General features: G+C 45.9%; 1 protein-coding gene across 1 annotated transcript in view; it reads right to left on the minus strand.

The window, feature by feature from the left end:
* The window catches only part of MATN1 (matrilin 1), a 118,636-nt gene extending 114,405 nt beyond the window's left edge, over window positions 1-4,231 (minus strand). The window contains exon 1 of the mRNA XM_069623020.1: window positions 4,076-4,231. Within this exon, the coding sequence (XP_069479121.1) occupies window positions 4,076-4,166 (91 nt within the window). The 5' untranslated portion in view covers window positions 4,167-4,231. The remainder of the gene's footprint in view (window positions 1-4,075) is intronic.
* Between the last annotated feature and the right edge of the window lie 13,494 nt (window positions 4,232-17,725).

Below are 17,725 nucleotides of genomic sequence, written 5' to 3' on the forward strand. Positions count from 1 at the left end.
CACACAGTACGGAGATCTCCAGCACTTACCACAGCACACCCAGACACCTCTGATGCTCAGATATCTAACACACATGCCCATCTCTAACACTTAGAGCCACAGCACACAGTACGGAGATCTCCAGCACTTACCACAGCACACCCAGACACCTCTGATGCTCAGATATCTAACACACATGCACATCTCTAACACTAAGAGCCACAGCACACAGTACGGAGATCTCCAGCACTTACCACAGCACACCCAGACACCTCTGATGCTCAGATCTCGAACACACAAGCCCATCTCTAACGCTCAGAGCCACAGCACACAGTACGGAGATCTCCAGCACTTACCACAGCACACCCAGACACCTCTGATGCTCAGATATCTAACACACATGCACATCTCTAACACTAAGAGCCACAACACACAGTACGGAGATCTCCAGCACTTACCACAGCACACCCAGACACCTCTGATGCTCAGATCTCCAACACACATGCCCATCTCTAACACTCAGAGCCACAGCACACAGAGCAGAGATCTCCAGCACTTACCACAGCACACCCAGACACCTCTGATGCTCAGATCTCGAACACACAAGCCAATCTCTAACACTCAGAGCCACAGCACACAGTACGGAGATCTCCAGCACTTACCACAGCACACCCAGACACCTCTGATGCTCAGATCTCGAACACACAAGCCCATCTCTAACGCTCAGAGCCACAGCACACAGTACGGAGATCTCCAGCACTTACCACAGCACACCCAGACACCTCTGATGCTCAGATCTCCAACACACATGCCCATCTCTAACGCTCAGAGCCACAGCACACAGTACGGACATGTATGATACTCCATGGTTTTTGTTTACTTTCCTTCTCGCTCCTTACTCTCTCATATTTGTTAGCTGTTCCCAGTCCTCCCTATGCTCAGACCATTTTTGTCGTATTCCCGATTACTCCCAGATTCTGGAATTCTCTTCCCCCCGCCCCTCCTTAGTTGTGCCCATGCTCTTGCTTTGTTTCGTTCTTTTATCAAACCCCATCGTCTTTCCTCCTGTGATTGTGAAGAGCGTTTCTTCATGTTGATGACATTTGATCTATTTTTGAAATGTGTTCTATTTGTGTAAGTCATGCACAGCTAATCAGTGTAAGGAGGTAATACATTTAAGTAGATAAATAAATACTCAGAAGATCAGCACATCCACACAATACTCAGAACCCCTGCATGTTCACACCTCTGTGATACTCAGACCTCCTACACATGCCCACCTAAGAGATAGGCCAAAAGCACATACAGAACTTTCATACGAAGAACCCAGTTCATCCAAACAACTGTGATACTCAGAACTCCTGCCAAGTCACTCACCTGTGATGCTCTGAACCAAACATCAACATACTTATAATACTCAGTTCCTCAGCACATCTGCACACGTTTCATGCTACCCAACAATAGCCAAAGTATTTTATACTGTGACGTAATACACATCCACACCTCAGTGATAGCCAGACCGACAGCATATCCATACCTTTGATACGCAGATCCCAGGTCATCAATACAATTGTGGTACTCAAGATGCCCAGCGCATCACTCACCTGTGATGCTGAGACCCCCAGCACATCAACACACTACTGATACTTAGATCCTCTGGACATCGACACACATTTGAGAGAAAAACTGGACATCCATGCACAGCTGATACTTAGACCCCAGCACATCCACACACGAGTGATACTCAGACCGTTAGACACATGAATACTCCTGTTATACTGAGACCCACAGCACATTCACACAGCTGGGATACTGAGATTCATGGCAGCCCCACATCTAATTGATGATCAAAGCAGTCGGGCTTCCAGCAAATCCACACCCCTTTGCTATTCAGGTCCTAGTCATCAGCGCGTCGCTACTACTCATACCCCTAGAACGATTGCACAGCTGGAATACTCGGACCACAACACATCCACACATCTGTGATATTCATACTCCACCACATACACACCTCTTGATATGCAAACCCCAGAACACAACCACCCCGTTGTGGTGTGCAGCCCCCAACACAGACCTATGTGATGCTTCCAACACTACACACACACATATACACAACTCTGATGCTTAGACATCAGAACCCACATCTGTGATCCTCATACCTCAGAATATAAACACACAGCTGTGATACCTGCACACCAAAACACATATGTGATGCTCAGATATCCGTAAACATACGTCTGTGATACTCAGACATCAGTGTAGATATGCAATGCTCAAAATCCAACACACGCCTATTTGATGCTCAACACAAACACCTCTGTGATGCTCAGACATCAGCACCTTGATCTTTGATCCTCATAACCCAGCACATGTATATATGCGTGATACCCGTCCTCTAGCACACCTACATCTCAGTGACATTCCATCTTAACGACTCGACACTTAACAGGGAATAGCAAATCTGTAGTTTGCCAAACATGTTTCAGCTACTGTAATGGCGTGCCCCTGGGCTCCCAGGCAGAGCACTGGGTAAACTGCCACTCTGGCAACAGGTGCCTACATGACCTGAAAGAGCGCAGGAAGGGATGTGCCTGACATCACTGCATGACTATGGCCTTAATGCTGCAGAGTATTGGTCCACACCCGTAGAACCAGTGATTGACTTGACGCCATCCTGACACAATCAGGGAATAGTCGAGAGAGATCAAGTGTGGAAGCACCATCCAGTGCAACCGCATCCGGGCATCTGGGCATCTGGGGATATGGACCTCACTGTCCAGAAACCTAAGTCTTGACCTTCAGACGGTCCAAGACCAGAGTCCTCATTTGACAAGCAAGTGCATTCTGCAAATGAATCCTCCAGACTGGAACATTCATCTCTCGGTGAAAGGGGCCATCTGATCGCCAAGGATACAGGGAGAACCGCTTATGATGGATTCAAACAAACACAGTACATGATGGTTCCATCACCGCAACTCAAAGGGTGGTGGTGCTTCACAGTTTAGGGGCAGGGATTATGATCCAGGCTGTCTGCATCTACAAAACCATGCAAAGAAATGACTGCAAACCTTCTTCTTCTGCCACCTCATGCCAGCGCCACTTGTACTCTCAGGTGCAGAGTTAAGAGGGGAACAGGTCGCAATGCTGCACCAGCAGAGGTTTCAAGTTGTCCCATTTCAGTTGTAACTCGCCTAGTCCCATTTTCATGTTTCCATTTTCCCCTTGTAGTTTTGGTTTTGCCATTTTAGGTGCAAGTCAACAAGAAGAAGATTGAAACGTAAAAACAGGACTAGATAAACCACTGAAACCTGGCATGAAGGAAGTAAGCTCTAAGCTTCATGTACGCCTCATTCATCCATTCACTAGTTTCTTCAAGTAGCCAGGATCTTTGGATTCTGCTTAACATCCCAACAAAACCGACTGAATGTATCGCAGAATCTTGAAACAGTTACAACCAATCACACGCGATTAAAACTGTTTTACTTAACCCTAAATTACATCTCAAGTCTCCGCCATAACATTCATTCATTTTTCGGCTGCTCAATTTGAAATGTGCATCTCTGTGTAAACCATTGCACCGCCTCTAGTTGGGTATATAGCGCTAGCTTTCAGCAAACAAAACGATGAAACGACTCCCCCAAGGTCACACAGAGCATCACTGGAGGCGCTGAGACTAACTCCCATGGTCTGATGCAGGAGACCACAACTCTTAATTTGGGGATATACTGCGGGATAACTCCAGTGAAAGCTGTCCACTAAAACCATCCCGAGTGTAGCACAAGCAGGCATTTTAAATAGTGCGTGTGCCCAAAGTATTGTGAATGTGTAGTGCTGTACATAAAAGGCATCACTTTTCGTAGATTGTGTTCCTCTCCTCAAAAATGATGAACATCCATGGTCAGATTAGAACTAGTGTCCTGCACGTTGCAGCAGATGCATTTACCCGCTTTGCTACAATCTTTTAAAATACCGAAATGATTAGAAGTGTGATCACCACCCATAGTATGAACACAGGAAAACGTCAACGTGAAATAAGCAATCCCACCATAATGTCACAAGCCGTCCCAGGTCTGCAGCAGCAGCTGGGGGTCCTCACCTCTTGGCTGAGGGGGTGCTCCGTGCACTGCAGGGTCCTGCAGAAGCAGCAGCACGCCAGCGAGCAGGCAGCCTGAGAGAATCCCCTTCATGGTTGTGGATGCTTTGGAGACAGAGAGCAGAGTGGCGGGCGGCAGTCTCGGCCCTGAAGACTTAACAAGGAGCCGTGTGCCACTCCTTACTGAGGCAGGGGCTCGCCCCTCGCCCTCGAGGGAGTACCTGGGGAGGGGGAGCACTGCCCGCCTGAGAGGAAGTGTGGGAAGCTGCCAAGGTGTGGGCAGGGCTGTCTAGCTCCGCAGTTTTGAGCCAGACAGCCTCTGCCTGGATAATTCTGAACCTCAGCATATGGAGTAATGCATAGAGGACTTGGAGAGCTTTCAAAAATGGACCTTCTTCGGTTTCCGTGTAGGTTAAAGTTTCTCCTGTAGCCCGGGCGGGCGCGTGGCTGCTCCTGGCTGGGACCGTCGCGCGGAACTTATTGCAATAATTCCCCCTTTCATCCTCTAAACGTCAAGGTCAGTGCAGCGATTCGTCTAAAATAGAGTCATTATTTAGGTGCAAAGATACAATTCGGCGCGTGAGTGATGTCATGTCGTCAAAATCCCAATTAAAATATAGAATGTTGAGACCGCGAAGGTCGGATTCAATTAGAGGTCTCAACGGCATGTGATAGAAATAGCGCTGCGCCCTTCCCACTAACATAGCGCAGTAGACAAACTAAACCGGTCTCTGGGCGCTGATGACAGGTGCTTCCAAGTGTAACATGCGCATTGTGTTGTCTTCAGAAAGATGAAAGGCTGAGTGGCTCCGTCGTGCCTAGAACCTATAAGTTACGCACGCAGGATCGTGGCTGTGTTTTTTTTGATGGGCAGGTGCTGGCAGGCTGCGGGCCGTCTTCTTTTTTGTGTGTAAAGGAACCAGCACGCCTCTAGAGGCAGTATTCACTCTGCGATAGCGAGTGAGCACCGATTCCAGTGGGCGCCGTAGCCCACTGAGTTATCTAGCCAGTTATGTAACACAGCCCAGTCTACATACACAATAGCCAGTATGCATGCTCGTTCTTCCTATTTAAGTGGCCGGCTCAAACCTTTATAATCAAACAAAAATGCAATCCTACTGACTTTTTGTAACAAGTTCCTTCTCCTAAAATATTTCTCGCGCTCCTCAGTCAGAATTATCAATAGGCTGGTTAACACACCCTCCACCTGTTCCGTAATATCCATCGCGTGTTGCCAAATGGTGGCCAGCGAGACATTGCCGAGTCAGCAACTAAAGAGTGTTTTACGTTAAAGAGTACTTATAAAAAAAACACCTCTGCAGTTAACATGACCGTCTGGTGACTACATCTTGGGTCTAATGTACAAAAACTTTGTGCTGAAAAAATTAAGTAGTAGCTGCCGATGCACAGATCATGCTTTGCGCGGGTCCCTCCCTCTTTGCGCCCTTGAAACCAGCACACGGAAAGGACCAGCACAAAGAAGGAGAAGGGAGCGGAACACGCAAAACTCTTCTTTAACAAAGGAAAATGAGTAATACGAGCATGAGGAGGGTGGCACTGTGCAAACTACAAACACGCCCCATTGAGCGCTACGGAAACCGCATTCAGAAAACCAATAGCGCTGTCGCGTTGTCAGCGAAGGAGAAAGATCTTACCGCCACCCCGTCGCAAAACACAAATGTGTAAAAAGTGCAATGAAATTCCATCAAACATTCAAAGTGCACAGAAATGGAATCTGCATTGCTAGCACTGATTATTACTACACCGGAGTATTCTTCACGAGATACGCGGATGACACTCAGCTGGTGATGCAGCTCAGTGGTAACTTTTAGATAGACACCTGCAACCTTGAGACAGTTCATAACACCACAGAGGCTTGGATGACAGCCAACTCGATGTGCCTGAATAGGAATAAAACAGAGTTCATGATTTTTGGCTCACGGCAGGCACGTGCCAAGGCAAGGAATATGAGACCTTTCAGGTCAGGAACTTTACCATCCAGGTCCAAGAACAGGTGAAGACCCTGGGTATTACTCTGCAGGCATCACTAAATGCTGAATCTCACGTGAGCAACATGAATAGAAGTTGCCAATACTAGCTAGGTCTGCTTAACCATATCAGACCTTTTGTGAATGAAAAGAACAGTGCCACTCTAGCTAGGGCCACTATTCTATCTAGGCTGGATTACAGAAACGCACTAAAGTTAGGAGCAAACAAAGGATGCATAGCAAGGTGTCGGATTATTCAGAATAGCACAGTGAGAATTGTCAGGAAGAAAGCCAGAAGGGAGCATAGTACCTCAGATAGAAGAGCCCGGCACTGGCTGACAATTAAGGAACGTATCACGTTCAAGGCCATGACCATTGTCCATCAATGTCTCCATGGTCAGTCCCCTGTCTACCTGAGGGAACATATAGCTCACTACACACCTGGCCGCTCGTTGAGATCCGAATGCATGGGGCAGATTGCCTGCTCATCATTTAAACGCTCAAACGGGCTAGGCAGAGCCTTTCAAATAAAAGCTGCCCAAGCATGGAACAGACTACCAAAGGCAATCAGACTAGAGACCAACTACCTAGCCTTTAGGAAAGCCTTAAAAAACAGCTATCTTTAATTAGTTATAGCAGCCTAGTTTGATCAAATAGCACGAGCTGTCTCGTTTTATTATGTTGTTCCTTGTCTAAATGTATGCGCCCTGATGCCTGTGGCCTTCGGGCGCAATACAAATAAATAAATAATACATGGAAGGAAAACGAGGAGGAGGAGGAGGGCCAGAATCTTCCACACACAAACGCTATTTGGGATGCCAGATGAGGAGGTTTATAGAATATACCACTTCCCCCCATGTCATCCTAGACCTTGTCAGGGAGTGGGAGAATGGCCAGGAAACCCCCTATCCCACCCATGTGATGAAAGGCTGTGACACCTCTGGTAACAGTGCTACTTCCTGGCCACCGAATCATTCCAGAATACCACAGCCATAGTCAGGGGTATTTCACAGCCCACACAATCAAGGTGCTTCCATCATGTCTTGTGTTGCATTGTAGCACGTGTGCATAGACACATAGACATGTCACACACTCTGCAGGCAAGGCAAACAGTGTGTCAGGAATTGTATGCAGTCGCTCATTTTCTCCAGTTGCTGGTAGCCATCGACTGCACCCATGTAGCACTGTAACCCCTCTTAGACACTGAGCATATTAATTGTAACAGGAAAAAAATGGCATTTGATAAATGTGCGGTTGATCTGTGATGCCAAGAGCTACATCATGCATGTGAATATGAATTATCTAGGATGCATGCATGATATCCAGATCTTGCATCATTCTTTTATACACCAGGCACTGGCATTGGAAACCTTTGGCAACACGTGACTCACTGGTGAGTATCAACCATCATGCGCACACAAACACACTAGCACTCAGAAACACAAGAAATTATACAACATATAATAACATAACCATTTACTTCTTTGCAGGGGACAGTACAGTGCCTACCCGCTGTCACCGTTCCTGTTGACACCTATCAGAAATCCCGCCCCCTCAGTTAAGGTGCGCTACATTCAGCCACTAGCAGCATTGCGGAGCACACATTCGGAGCTCAAAGTCACGATTCCTCTCCATTGACCACCCAGGTGGCGTATTGCTACATGCACCACCTGCTGCTGCTGTATACAAAATCCTTGGGGCATGTTTTGTCCTGCATAATATTGCCACACATCATGGCATAGCAGTAGAGGTGCAGGAAGGGTTGCGTTCTCATCCACAAGCAACACCCATTCATTCAGCAGACCAAAGGGCACTGGGAATGGAGATACAAAACCCAGTATTGCAAACCTACTTCACATAAAGTACAACCCCTGTGGAACACACACACTAAAGCCACATCACTGATGGCCTTCAATGATGAAATCTGGCAACTACAGTTTGTGTATTACAATACTTTGAGAATGCCTGTCTTGGATTGGTAAACTGTGTGCCTTATAAATTTAAAAGTACACTGCAACCTCATCGACATCCTTACCATGAAGTGCAAAAACCAAGTCCACACTCATATCAAGTAGAAATTAAAATGTCCATGTCATAGACACACGTATACAAATATTGCAAACCCAGCCCCTGGCACAATGTCTCCATTCCATGAGTTCCCCTCAGTAGCATGCATTGTCAAACTAGAAATTATATCGTGCCTCCTATTGCTATGAATATATATATATTGGCCTACGCCAAGCTGCTAACAAGCTGCTTATAAACTACATGTGAATAAACTCGCATTGCACGGTCCTGACCTTAGAAACCATGTAAACTGTCATTTTGGGTCAATCCGCCATTTTAGGTTTTCTTGCTCTATAAAGTCACCATGTGAGCTAAAATGGTAGCCTATGTTATTCAGAACAGAACTCGATTGTCATGACCTCTGTACAGCTAATGTATAACTTGCCTGCAGGCCACTTGTTAGGGTCATGAGCTGAGACCTTGTCCTTCTGCTGACCTGTGTGCAATGGATTACCTGTATCACCGAAACTGATCTATAATTGAATGAGAAAACCTGCTTAACTACATTGTATAAACTAAGTCCTGCATTGTAATGTTAGGCCTAGAGCATACATTATTACCATTTCTTCGTGTTAATGTATAAACCTAAGATGAACTAGATTTGACCTGGCAAGGGACCCTAGAGCAGTAACTTATTTATGGAATGGTTAACCTGCAGAAAGGCTGGACAACAGGCTGGAGAAATGTATAAAAGCCTGACTGTTTCAACGAATATTTGCACTCACTGAGCACACCGAACCACGCCGGAGTTCGCTGTGTTGTACTGAGGGTCGATAGCTATCTGAATTTTGTTCTGTTCTTTTGTAACTGGATTCAGTATAAAATAAAATGCTTTGTATGTTCCTTTGTAACCTGTGTTTGGTGTGTTTCCTTTTTGGTTACCCTGCCTCATATTATTTCCTTGTTTTCACAGTTGGCGCCCGGAATAGGGACCCTCAAGATTGATCCCGGATTATTGAAGGTTGACGCACGCTATCGGACCGGGATCGGATGGTGTGACACAACGGGCCCAACTGAGCGAAACGCGACACCTCAACAGCGCTGCACGATCCGTTCCCTGGACGATAGCCGTGTGGTCTGGGACGGCATCTTGACGAGGGTCAATTTTTTGAGGCGGGCAGATTTGCCGAAATCACCATACACAAGGTAAAATTCGTTAGGTAAGTCCTTTGTAAACCGATCGGTCCTCCTTAGGTTTGGTCAGGTGAGTCGTTACCCGACTCTTAATTCAACCCTGACAATTTGAATTTGGCGCATTGTATCTGCAGACACAATTATTGACCAGGTAACACCGAGTATTTGAGAAATGCCTGGGAAATTGTCTAGCTGCTTTAGGGCATTATTCCGCAGCGATAGACAATCTTTGGAATTTAGCCGTCCGGCACCACAGGAGGGGTCACCGGCATGTACTATGTACTGTAAGCATGGCATTGGAAGTGTAGTATTTAATAAAATTTGGCACAGACAAACCAGACATGCCTCCGAACTTCAGTGGCCAGTCAATGGTAGTTTTGAGATCCCTCGTATTGAATATTTAGAGTCAGTCTTGTTAAAAAAGAAGGCCAGACCTGCAGCATTTGATGTTTTGCAAAATTGGAAAAGAGAAGCGTTGCAGCAGCTTAAAAGTAGGGAAAAACATGTGCGCCGTCATAAAACAAATGCTGAAAAGGCGTTGTTATATGATCAGGACAAACAGTCTGAGTCGGTAAGGAATATGGACAGGGCTTTCTCACTCGGTATTCAGAAAATCTATCCTTCTAAAGGTCTTCATGTTTCTGATGAGTTTATCGACAAATTGTTAAATGAACGAAGGCCTGGTGCCTCTGCACCACCTCTGTATGTTCCTCTTTCTCCTGTTGTACCTCTTCCTGCTGTTATTCCTGCTCTTCCTGCTCAGCCTGTTGCTCCTATTCCTCCGGTTATTGTTCCTCCACCTGCTCCTCTGCCTCTTCCCATTGCACCAGTAATAGTACCTCCATTGAATTTGCCTGCACCCTCACTCCCAAGTAGTTCTGTACCGCTTGTAGTTGATCAGGGTGCGGGGTCGAGGATTGTTACTCGTAATACTGTTCCTACAGAAAAGAAACAGGATTTGTTTGCATGGGCTAAGCATTGTATGGAGAGAGATGATCGAGCTAATGTTCTTGCCACACTTTCTAATATGGATAATTTTCCTGAGAAAAATGTTTTCATTGAAGGTTTAGGGATTAATTTATGTGTAATGTGGGGTAAATTAAATAATGCAGACCTCCCACAAGGGTTGAGGGACCTGAATACTTTAGCGTTTTCAAGAGACACTGTGGAGAAGGTACATGAGCATGTTGAGAGGATATTTGAGTATAGAAAGGAGTTGGAAAGGTTACGGAATGAGGATGACCAAGAAGAAAGTATGTATGTACAGAAACGATTTCTTCCGTGTCGTAAATCGACATCTGAGGAGGCGCAAATTTGTACAAAAGATGTGATTAGATGGATTTCAGGCATATCGATAACTCCAGTTGAGGTATATGACACATACAGTCAATATACGCTAGAAATGCAGAGGAAAGTGATACAGGTAATGGTAGAGTACCTGCAGGATGAATGTTTAAAGAGAAATGTTAGTTGTCCCACAGAGTTATTGAGCATTTATAAGAGAGCTTTTTCACTTGACACTTCTTCAACTGCTTTAGCGCTCGACTTAGCTCTGTTGCTTAGTAAGCGTTCGGAGTTGCCTACATCTCAGTTGCCTATGAGAGAGGTTCCTCCGACATTTGTCCCAAAGGTTGAGATTCCTGCTAATGCTGCAGCAGGTACACCTGCTGTGGACATTCCTGCACATTATGTATCGCAGTTTGTTCACATCCCGTTTTCACGACAGGAAGTGAGTACTATTAGACAAACGATTCCTGACATTAGGAAAAATCCGACAGGGTTCTATAAAGAGATAGAGTCCGTTTTGCAGTCCTCAGTGTTTACCCTAGGCGACATTGATTTGCTATTCCCTGTACTCCTGCCTGTAGATTTGTGGAAACAAGTTAGAACTATAGACGATGTACCAGGGTTGGGAGATACATGGGCTAACATAGTTAGGCTTGATGGGGAAAGGCCAGCTGGTGAGAGACCACCTCAGGTGATTCTAACTTTGCCTGACAGAATCATTGCAAAACTGAAAACTATAATCCCCGAAAAGAGAATTATTTGGGACAAGCTTACGGCCTGTGTCCAAGGAAAATCTGAGGGTGCTACTGAGTTCTTTAATCGGTTCGAACAGGTATTCTCGGATTTCAGTGGACAAGACTTAGGCACAGAGTCTGGGAAAAGATTATTTGTGGACAAATTTGTACGTGGATTGCTGCCTGACATCCAGTCACAAATTATGTCTTCTGAGAGCGCTTGGCAGGCGAAATCCCAATCAGAAGTACTGCAAATGGCTCAGTACTACGAGAACCGTGTCAATAATGAAAAAGATAGAGTAGAGAAGAGAAAAGGTGATTTGAAGACTAAAGTATTGTTACAGCAAATTGTTAGAGGCCCCAGAGGGGGTAGTTCGCAGATTAGAGGTCAGTACGTTCCACAAGGGAATGTGCCCTTGGGTCCTGCGAATATTAACCAGTGTGCCTATTGTCGCCAGGAGAGTCATTGGCGTGCACAATGCCCCGTCCTTCGACAGAGGTCGAATAACACATTTGGAAATATGGGTAGACGATCCAGAGGTCGCCCGGGTGTAGGGGGCCCTGGTAGAGGCCAGTTTTCGCAGGATCCCCAACAACCTTTTTCACAGGATAATCAGACTTTGAGTGTGGATACTAGAAACATATTTGATCATCCTTCTGCTGCATATCTATCTGAAGAGCTTCCTTTTGATGATATTTTGTTTCGTTAGGATTGCCCGAAGCAGGGTTTGGAACCTACACCTATTCCCGTTAATCAGAAAGGTCCCTACGTTGAAATGGTAGTGGGAAATAGGAAACATCAATTTTTGATAGACACTGGAGCACAGAAGTGCTCCATTGATCATTCTCGGGTTCCAAACATTCCACTGTCAGGGCAAACCAATGTTTCTGTAGGGTTTTCTGGCACACCAGTTGTTTGTCCGGTTTCTTCACCGGTACCTATTTCTTTGGGTCCCTTTACGGACCACTGTCCATTTCTCTTGACTTCGAATTGTGGAGAGAATTTGCTGGAGTTGAATCTGTTGAAGGAATTAAATGCGGTAATTCATTGTTCTTCTGATGGAGTGCGTTTGACGATTTCACCACAGCAATGTTCTGTTTCGCAATTCTTGACTAGACCTTTGCCGCCAGAATTCAGTAATGTACCAGAGTGTTTGTGGGCAGTTGATGACAATGATGTAGGTGTTTTGCAGATTGAGCCTGTTAAAATAGTTTTGAAACATGGAATTAAGTTGCCCCGTATTCCACAGTATAAGATTTCAGTTGAAGGCGAGCGAGCTTTGAAGAGCATTGTTTCCGATTTTGTGTATCGTGGGGTGATTGAGGAGATTGCAGGAAGTTTGTGCAATAAACCGATTTCACCCGTGTACAAAAAAGGTGATAATGCAATTCCATTTAGTTTTATAATTGATTTACGTGCCATTAATAAAGTCGTTGCTCCGCAATTTCCAATTGTGCCTGATGTGACGACAATATTAACCATGATTCCAGCTACGGCTACTCACTTGAGTGTTGTGGACCTAAAGAATGCTTTCTTCAGTATTCCTATACATGAGGATAGTAGATACTTGTTCGCGTTCACCTTAGGGGGACGCTCATTCACATTTACTCGTGCACCTCAAGGTTATACTGAGAGTCCTAGTATTTATAGTAGGGCTTTGAAAGAGCAGCTTGATACCCTTGGATTGCCCCCTACTTGTACGTTGCTTCAATATGTTGATGATTTGCTTTTAGCCGCTAACTCTGAGAGCTCTTGTAAAGAGGGCACTGTGTTGTTGCTCATCCATCTAGCTAAGCATGGTCACAAAGCTTCGCTCAAAAAGTTTCAATATTGTTGCCAGGAGGTCGCCTATTTAGGCTATCTCCTGTCAAAGGAGGGAAGAAGATTGACATCTGAAAGAATAAAACACATTTCTGGCATGTCTGTCCCAAATACACAAAAGGAAGTTAGAGCCTTGATAGGTATGGCTTCTTACTGTAGGTTATGGATCCCAAACTTCTCACTAGTGATAAAACCGATGTTGGCCTTGACAAAGAAGGGTATTTCTTCACCATTGCCATGGAATACGGAGCATCAACATTCATTCGAGTTGCTCAAGACTGCATTATGTTCGGCGCCAGTTTTGGGCACACCGAACTACGACTTTGTGTTGTTTGTGCATGAATGTGATGGATGTGCTTTGGCTGTATTAACGCAGGAACATGGAGGGAAGAATAGGCCATGCGGTTACTACTCTTCCGCCCTTGATCCTGTTGCATGCACTTTGCCAAGATGTTTGCGCGCTGTCGCTGCTGCTGCTGCGTCTGTAAAACAGAGTGAGGGAATGGTGCCAGGCCATGATTTAACCCTGATGGTGCCTCACTCTGTAGATATTCTATTGAACAAAACCCAAACGCAACACCTCACTTCCGCACGACTGACAAGATATGAATTAATCTTGTTTGCTCCCCACATTCAAATTAGGAGGTGCTGCGTTCTTAATCCGGCTGAACTCCTACCTTTCCCGCAAAATACTGTTTGCAGTGACGAAGAGTCACATGACTGCCTGTATACTACTGAACAAGATACAAAAGGCAGAGTTGATTTGAGGGACACTCCTTTGGATAACCCACAAGGGGAGCTGTTTTGTGATGACTCCTGCTTCAAACTACTGGATGGTACATCCACAGCTGCTTATGCAGTCACTACATTAAGTACGGTTGTGGAGACCAAGAGACCAAGAGAATTACACATAACTCTGCGCAGGCCGCAGAGATTATAGCATTGTCTCGAGCTTGTGAGCTTTCCGAAGGGCTAACAGTAAACATATATACTGATAGCCAGTATGCCTTTGGGGTGGCTCACAACTTTGGGAGACTTTGGTCAGAGAGAGGGTTTTTAACTTCGCATGGCACCAAGATCCAACATGACTCCCTGATAGTACAATTGCTTTCAGCGCTTGCGCTCCCTAGTCAGTTAGCAATCATTAAGTGCGCAGCGCATCGCAAGATTATAGATGATGTAGGGAAAGGGTATGCTTTCGCTGATCAAATAGCTAGACAAACTGCCTCTGATCTCTTCACGGAGATGTATGTTTCAAGGGAGACTGTAGATGCCTATGCAATGGATGAGGGTGTTGGGTCTGTATGGGATATCCAAGCCGATGCCACATTAGAAGAATCCAAGAGGTGGGCTGAGGGCTTGGGGAAACTCGATGATGATGGGTGTTGGGTGGACATGGTTGAAGGGAAATGGTTGCTTCCTAATGCCTATATAGTAATGATGGTTACCATGGCACACGGTCCCACACATGTGTGCGCTCAACAGATCACGAGAATGTTAGAGAAAGTCTGGGTAAATGATAAGATTTCAAAAATTGCCCAGCATTATGTCCAAAATTGCATGATTTGCCTACAACACTATGGCCCTCATTAGGACCTTGGCGGAGGACCATGGCGCTATTTGCACCATGGTCCATGGCGCTAAGCTGCCAACTCCGCCATGGGGGTTGGCGGACTTACCGCCCCATTCCGAGGTTGGCGGGGCGGTAAGTCCCCAATCCCCATTTACCCTTCCCCATTCCCATTTCTGGCCCCATAGGGCATAATGGGAGTGGGGAAGCCATTAATTACGCCACCGTAAATTACGGTGGCGTAATTAACAACAAGGTCCCTTAGCGCCATGGATTTTAACGCCTGCTAAAAGCAGGCGTTAAAATCACCATGGCGCTAAGGGAACTCGTACTCAGGCGGTAAGGTGCGCCATGGTTTACGCCGGCGTAAACCCCTTACCGCCTGGGTCCTAATGAGGGCCTATGTGGGAAAGGGGACAGCAACTCCAAGAGGTAGCTTTGGGCCTCCTTCTGTCCCGTTTGAAGTGATTCACTTTGACTTTATTGAAATGGAGCGATGTAACAATCTAAAATATGTCCTTGTGGTCATTTGCGCCTTTAGTAAGTGGGTCGAGGCTTTTCCTGTTAAAGACGCTACAGCCATGACCACTGCAAAGACCATGTTAAAGGAATTCTTCCCACGGTTCGGTTTGCCGAGAGTTATCTGGTCGGATAATGGTCCGCATTTTATCGCTGCTGTAATTCTACAGATATGTACGGCATTGCAAATTGACAAACGATTCCATTCGGCCAGACATACTCAGAGCGCCGAATTAGTGGAAAGACACAATGGTATCATAAAAAACAAGCTCGCTAAAACGTGTGCCGGCACCAAACTAAAATGGCCGGACGCCTTACAGATCGTGTTACTTTCAATGCGGACAACCCCTCAAACTAAGACTGGGCTCTCTCCCTTTGAGGTGGTAATGGGGAGACCTGCTAATATTTGGGGTTTGCCTAAAAGCTGCGCATTGCGCGATGTAGAAAATGTACTTCTCTCCGACTATTGTAACCAATTGACTAAAAACCTGTTTTCAATTTATCACCAGGTGCGAGAGGCATTGCCGGTGAGGTACGAGGGCCCCGGTCACAGTCTACGACCAGGGGATTGGATCCTCGTTAACTCCTTCGATAGAGCGTCTTGTCTCGCACCACGTTGGAGGGGCCCCTACCAGGTGCTCCTGGTCACTCAGACTGCGGTGCGGGTAGGAGGACGTCGCCACTGGATCCACGGCAGCCACACCAAACGGATCCCACACCCAGTGCCATACGATACAGAAGACGCAGAACCCCTTTCCGACATTGAAACCAACGTACCCGAAACGGCAGACGGTGGAGAGAGAGTATCAGAGGCCGTTCCGGAAGTTGTAAGGCCCGACAAAACGGCCATCTTGCCTCCTTGCTCTCCCACTGCATCGTTTGTGGATCATCCATCTTCTGATCCAACTTCCGTTCACTCGCCACCTCCTGTGGGAAGTGACGACATCCTGTCTGCTGATTCTTTTGCACCGGAAACTGTGAAGTATAATCTCCGCCCAAGGAGATAGGTTTGCAATACGGCTCTTGCTGTACAATTGAAAGAATCTGAGGGCTTGCCTTTTTTTGGCACAATTGCATAAAGGGTTCTGCTGGCTAAGGGTTGTGGGAAAAGACATTAAGAAGACGCGCGACCGGAGTCGCCAGCAAACGAACAATTGGTGTTTCTCGATTGAAGACGTCAATGCCCGCATCCGCTACCGTTCGTACTGAACTTTTGGACAAAAATGTGACTAGGAGAGACAATGAGCAGATATGTATGGGGGCCCCGAAAATGTTTTGTTGTCTACTGGTGATAATCACGGGACTTTTAGTAACTGTTGGTTGTGGGTTTTGGTATTTGGAGAGAATGTACCCTTTGAATGATTTCCTACCTGTTGAAAATATAACTGTTGTTCCCACTCCTTCTGTGCAACTACATACCTTGTCACCTAGAGATCTTTTGCATAGACGGAATTATCAAAATAACACTCTACTTCTAATTATGAATGCTACCCATGCAATCTTTAACAGAACCAATTGTTGGATCTGCTCGCATTTACCGCAACATGGGGACAAGGGGCTAGGTTGGTATATTCACCCTTTACCTTTGACAACTGCTTGTTATGCTTCACTTAGAGCACTGTTCTTTGGCCGATGGAACGATAGCATCTCGGGGAACTTTGATGGCACTAATTTGAATAGTTTTGAGAAACGTGTTCTGACTCCCCTGGAATGCTCGCTTTTCGCAAATAGGAGTAAGCTCAATATTGCTTCTATTAGGACTTCTGATAGACTGTCTCGTCCTTTCCAATCTTTGATTTCCTTTAAAATGGCTCCGATAGGCAATAAGGATGCCGTGCCTCCTTCTTATACTGTTAACCATAGCCCCGATTCAGTTTCTTTCTGCATCCAGAGGAATGGCACCCGGTCAATGGGAGATTTTAAAGGTTGTGCCAACGTTGCAAATTTGACTGGGGAAGACAGACCTTTGTATGTAGGCGACCCTATCTATTTTGTTTGCGGTAATGTAGCATTTCCATGGTTGCCCAGGGATTAGCAGGGAACTTGTTATCTAGGAATCCTGTTACCTGGGGTGTTTATAGCAAGTACTGTAGAGGTTTCGAAGGCTCGTCCACGGCGGGACGAGAATGGCGACACTCCAGCACAGGTTTTAGGAGATGTAGCGAAATCATTCCTTCCATTGTTTGGGCAGATAGTGAATTCCGAGGATATCAGGAAACTAGCGAGAGTACTGGAGAGAACCATCAACCGGACCACAGATATACTCTATAATATGACTTTAGAGCAGAAAGCGATCAGATTGGTAGCGCTTCAGAACCGGATGGAATTAGATATCATTCTGGCTGAACGTGGTGGAGTATGTAAACTAGTGGGGTCCGCTTGCTATGTTTTCGTACCGGATTCCTCCCCATCTATTTTTAAGGCAATACAGAATCTGCACATTCTTAGTGCAGAAGTGCATGTTCCCGAAGGAAATTGGGATTTTAGCGCTTGGTTCTGGGACTTCTTGCGGTCTTGGGGTTGGAAAGTGCT

Source organism: Ambystoma mexicanum, chromosome 11 (assembly GCF_040938575.1).
Source record: "Ambystoma mexicanum isolate Mex_15411 chromosome 11, UKY_AmexF1_1, whole genome shotgun sequence".
NCBI lineage: Eukaryota > Metazoa > Chordata > Amphibia > Caudata > Ambystomatidae > Ambystoma > Ambystoma mexicanum.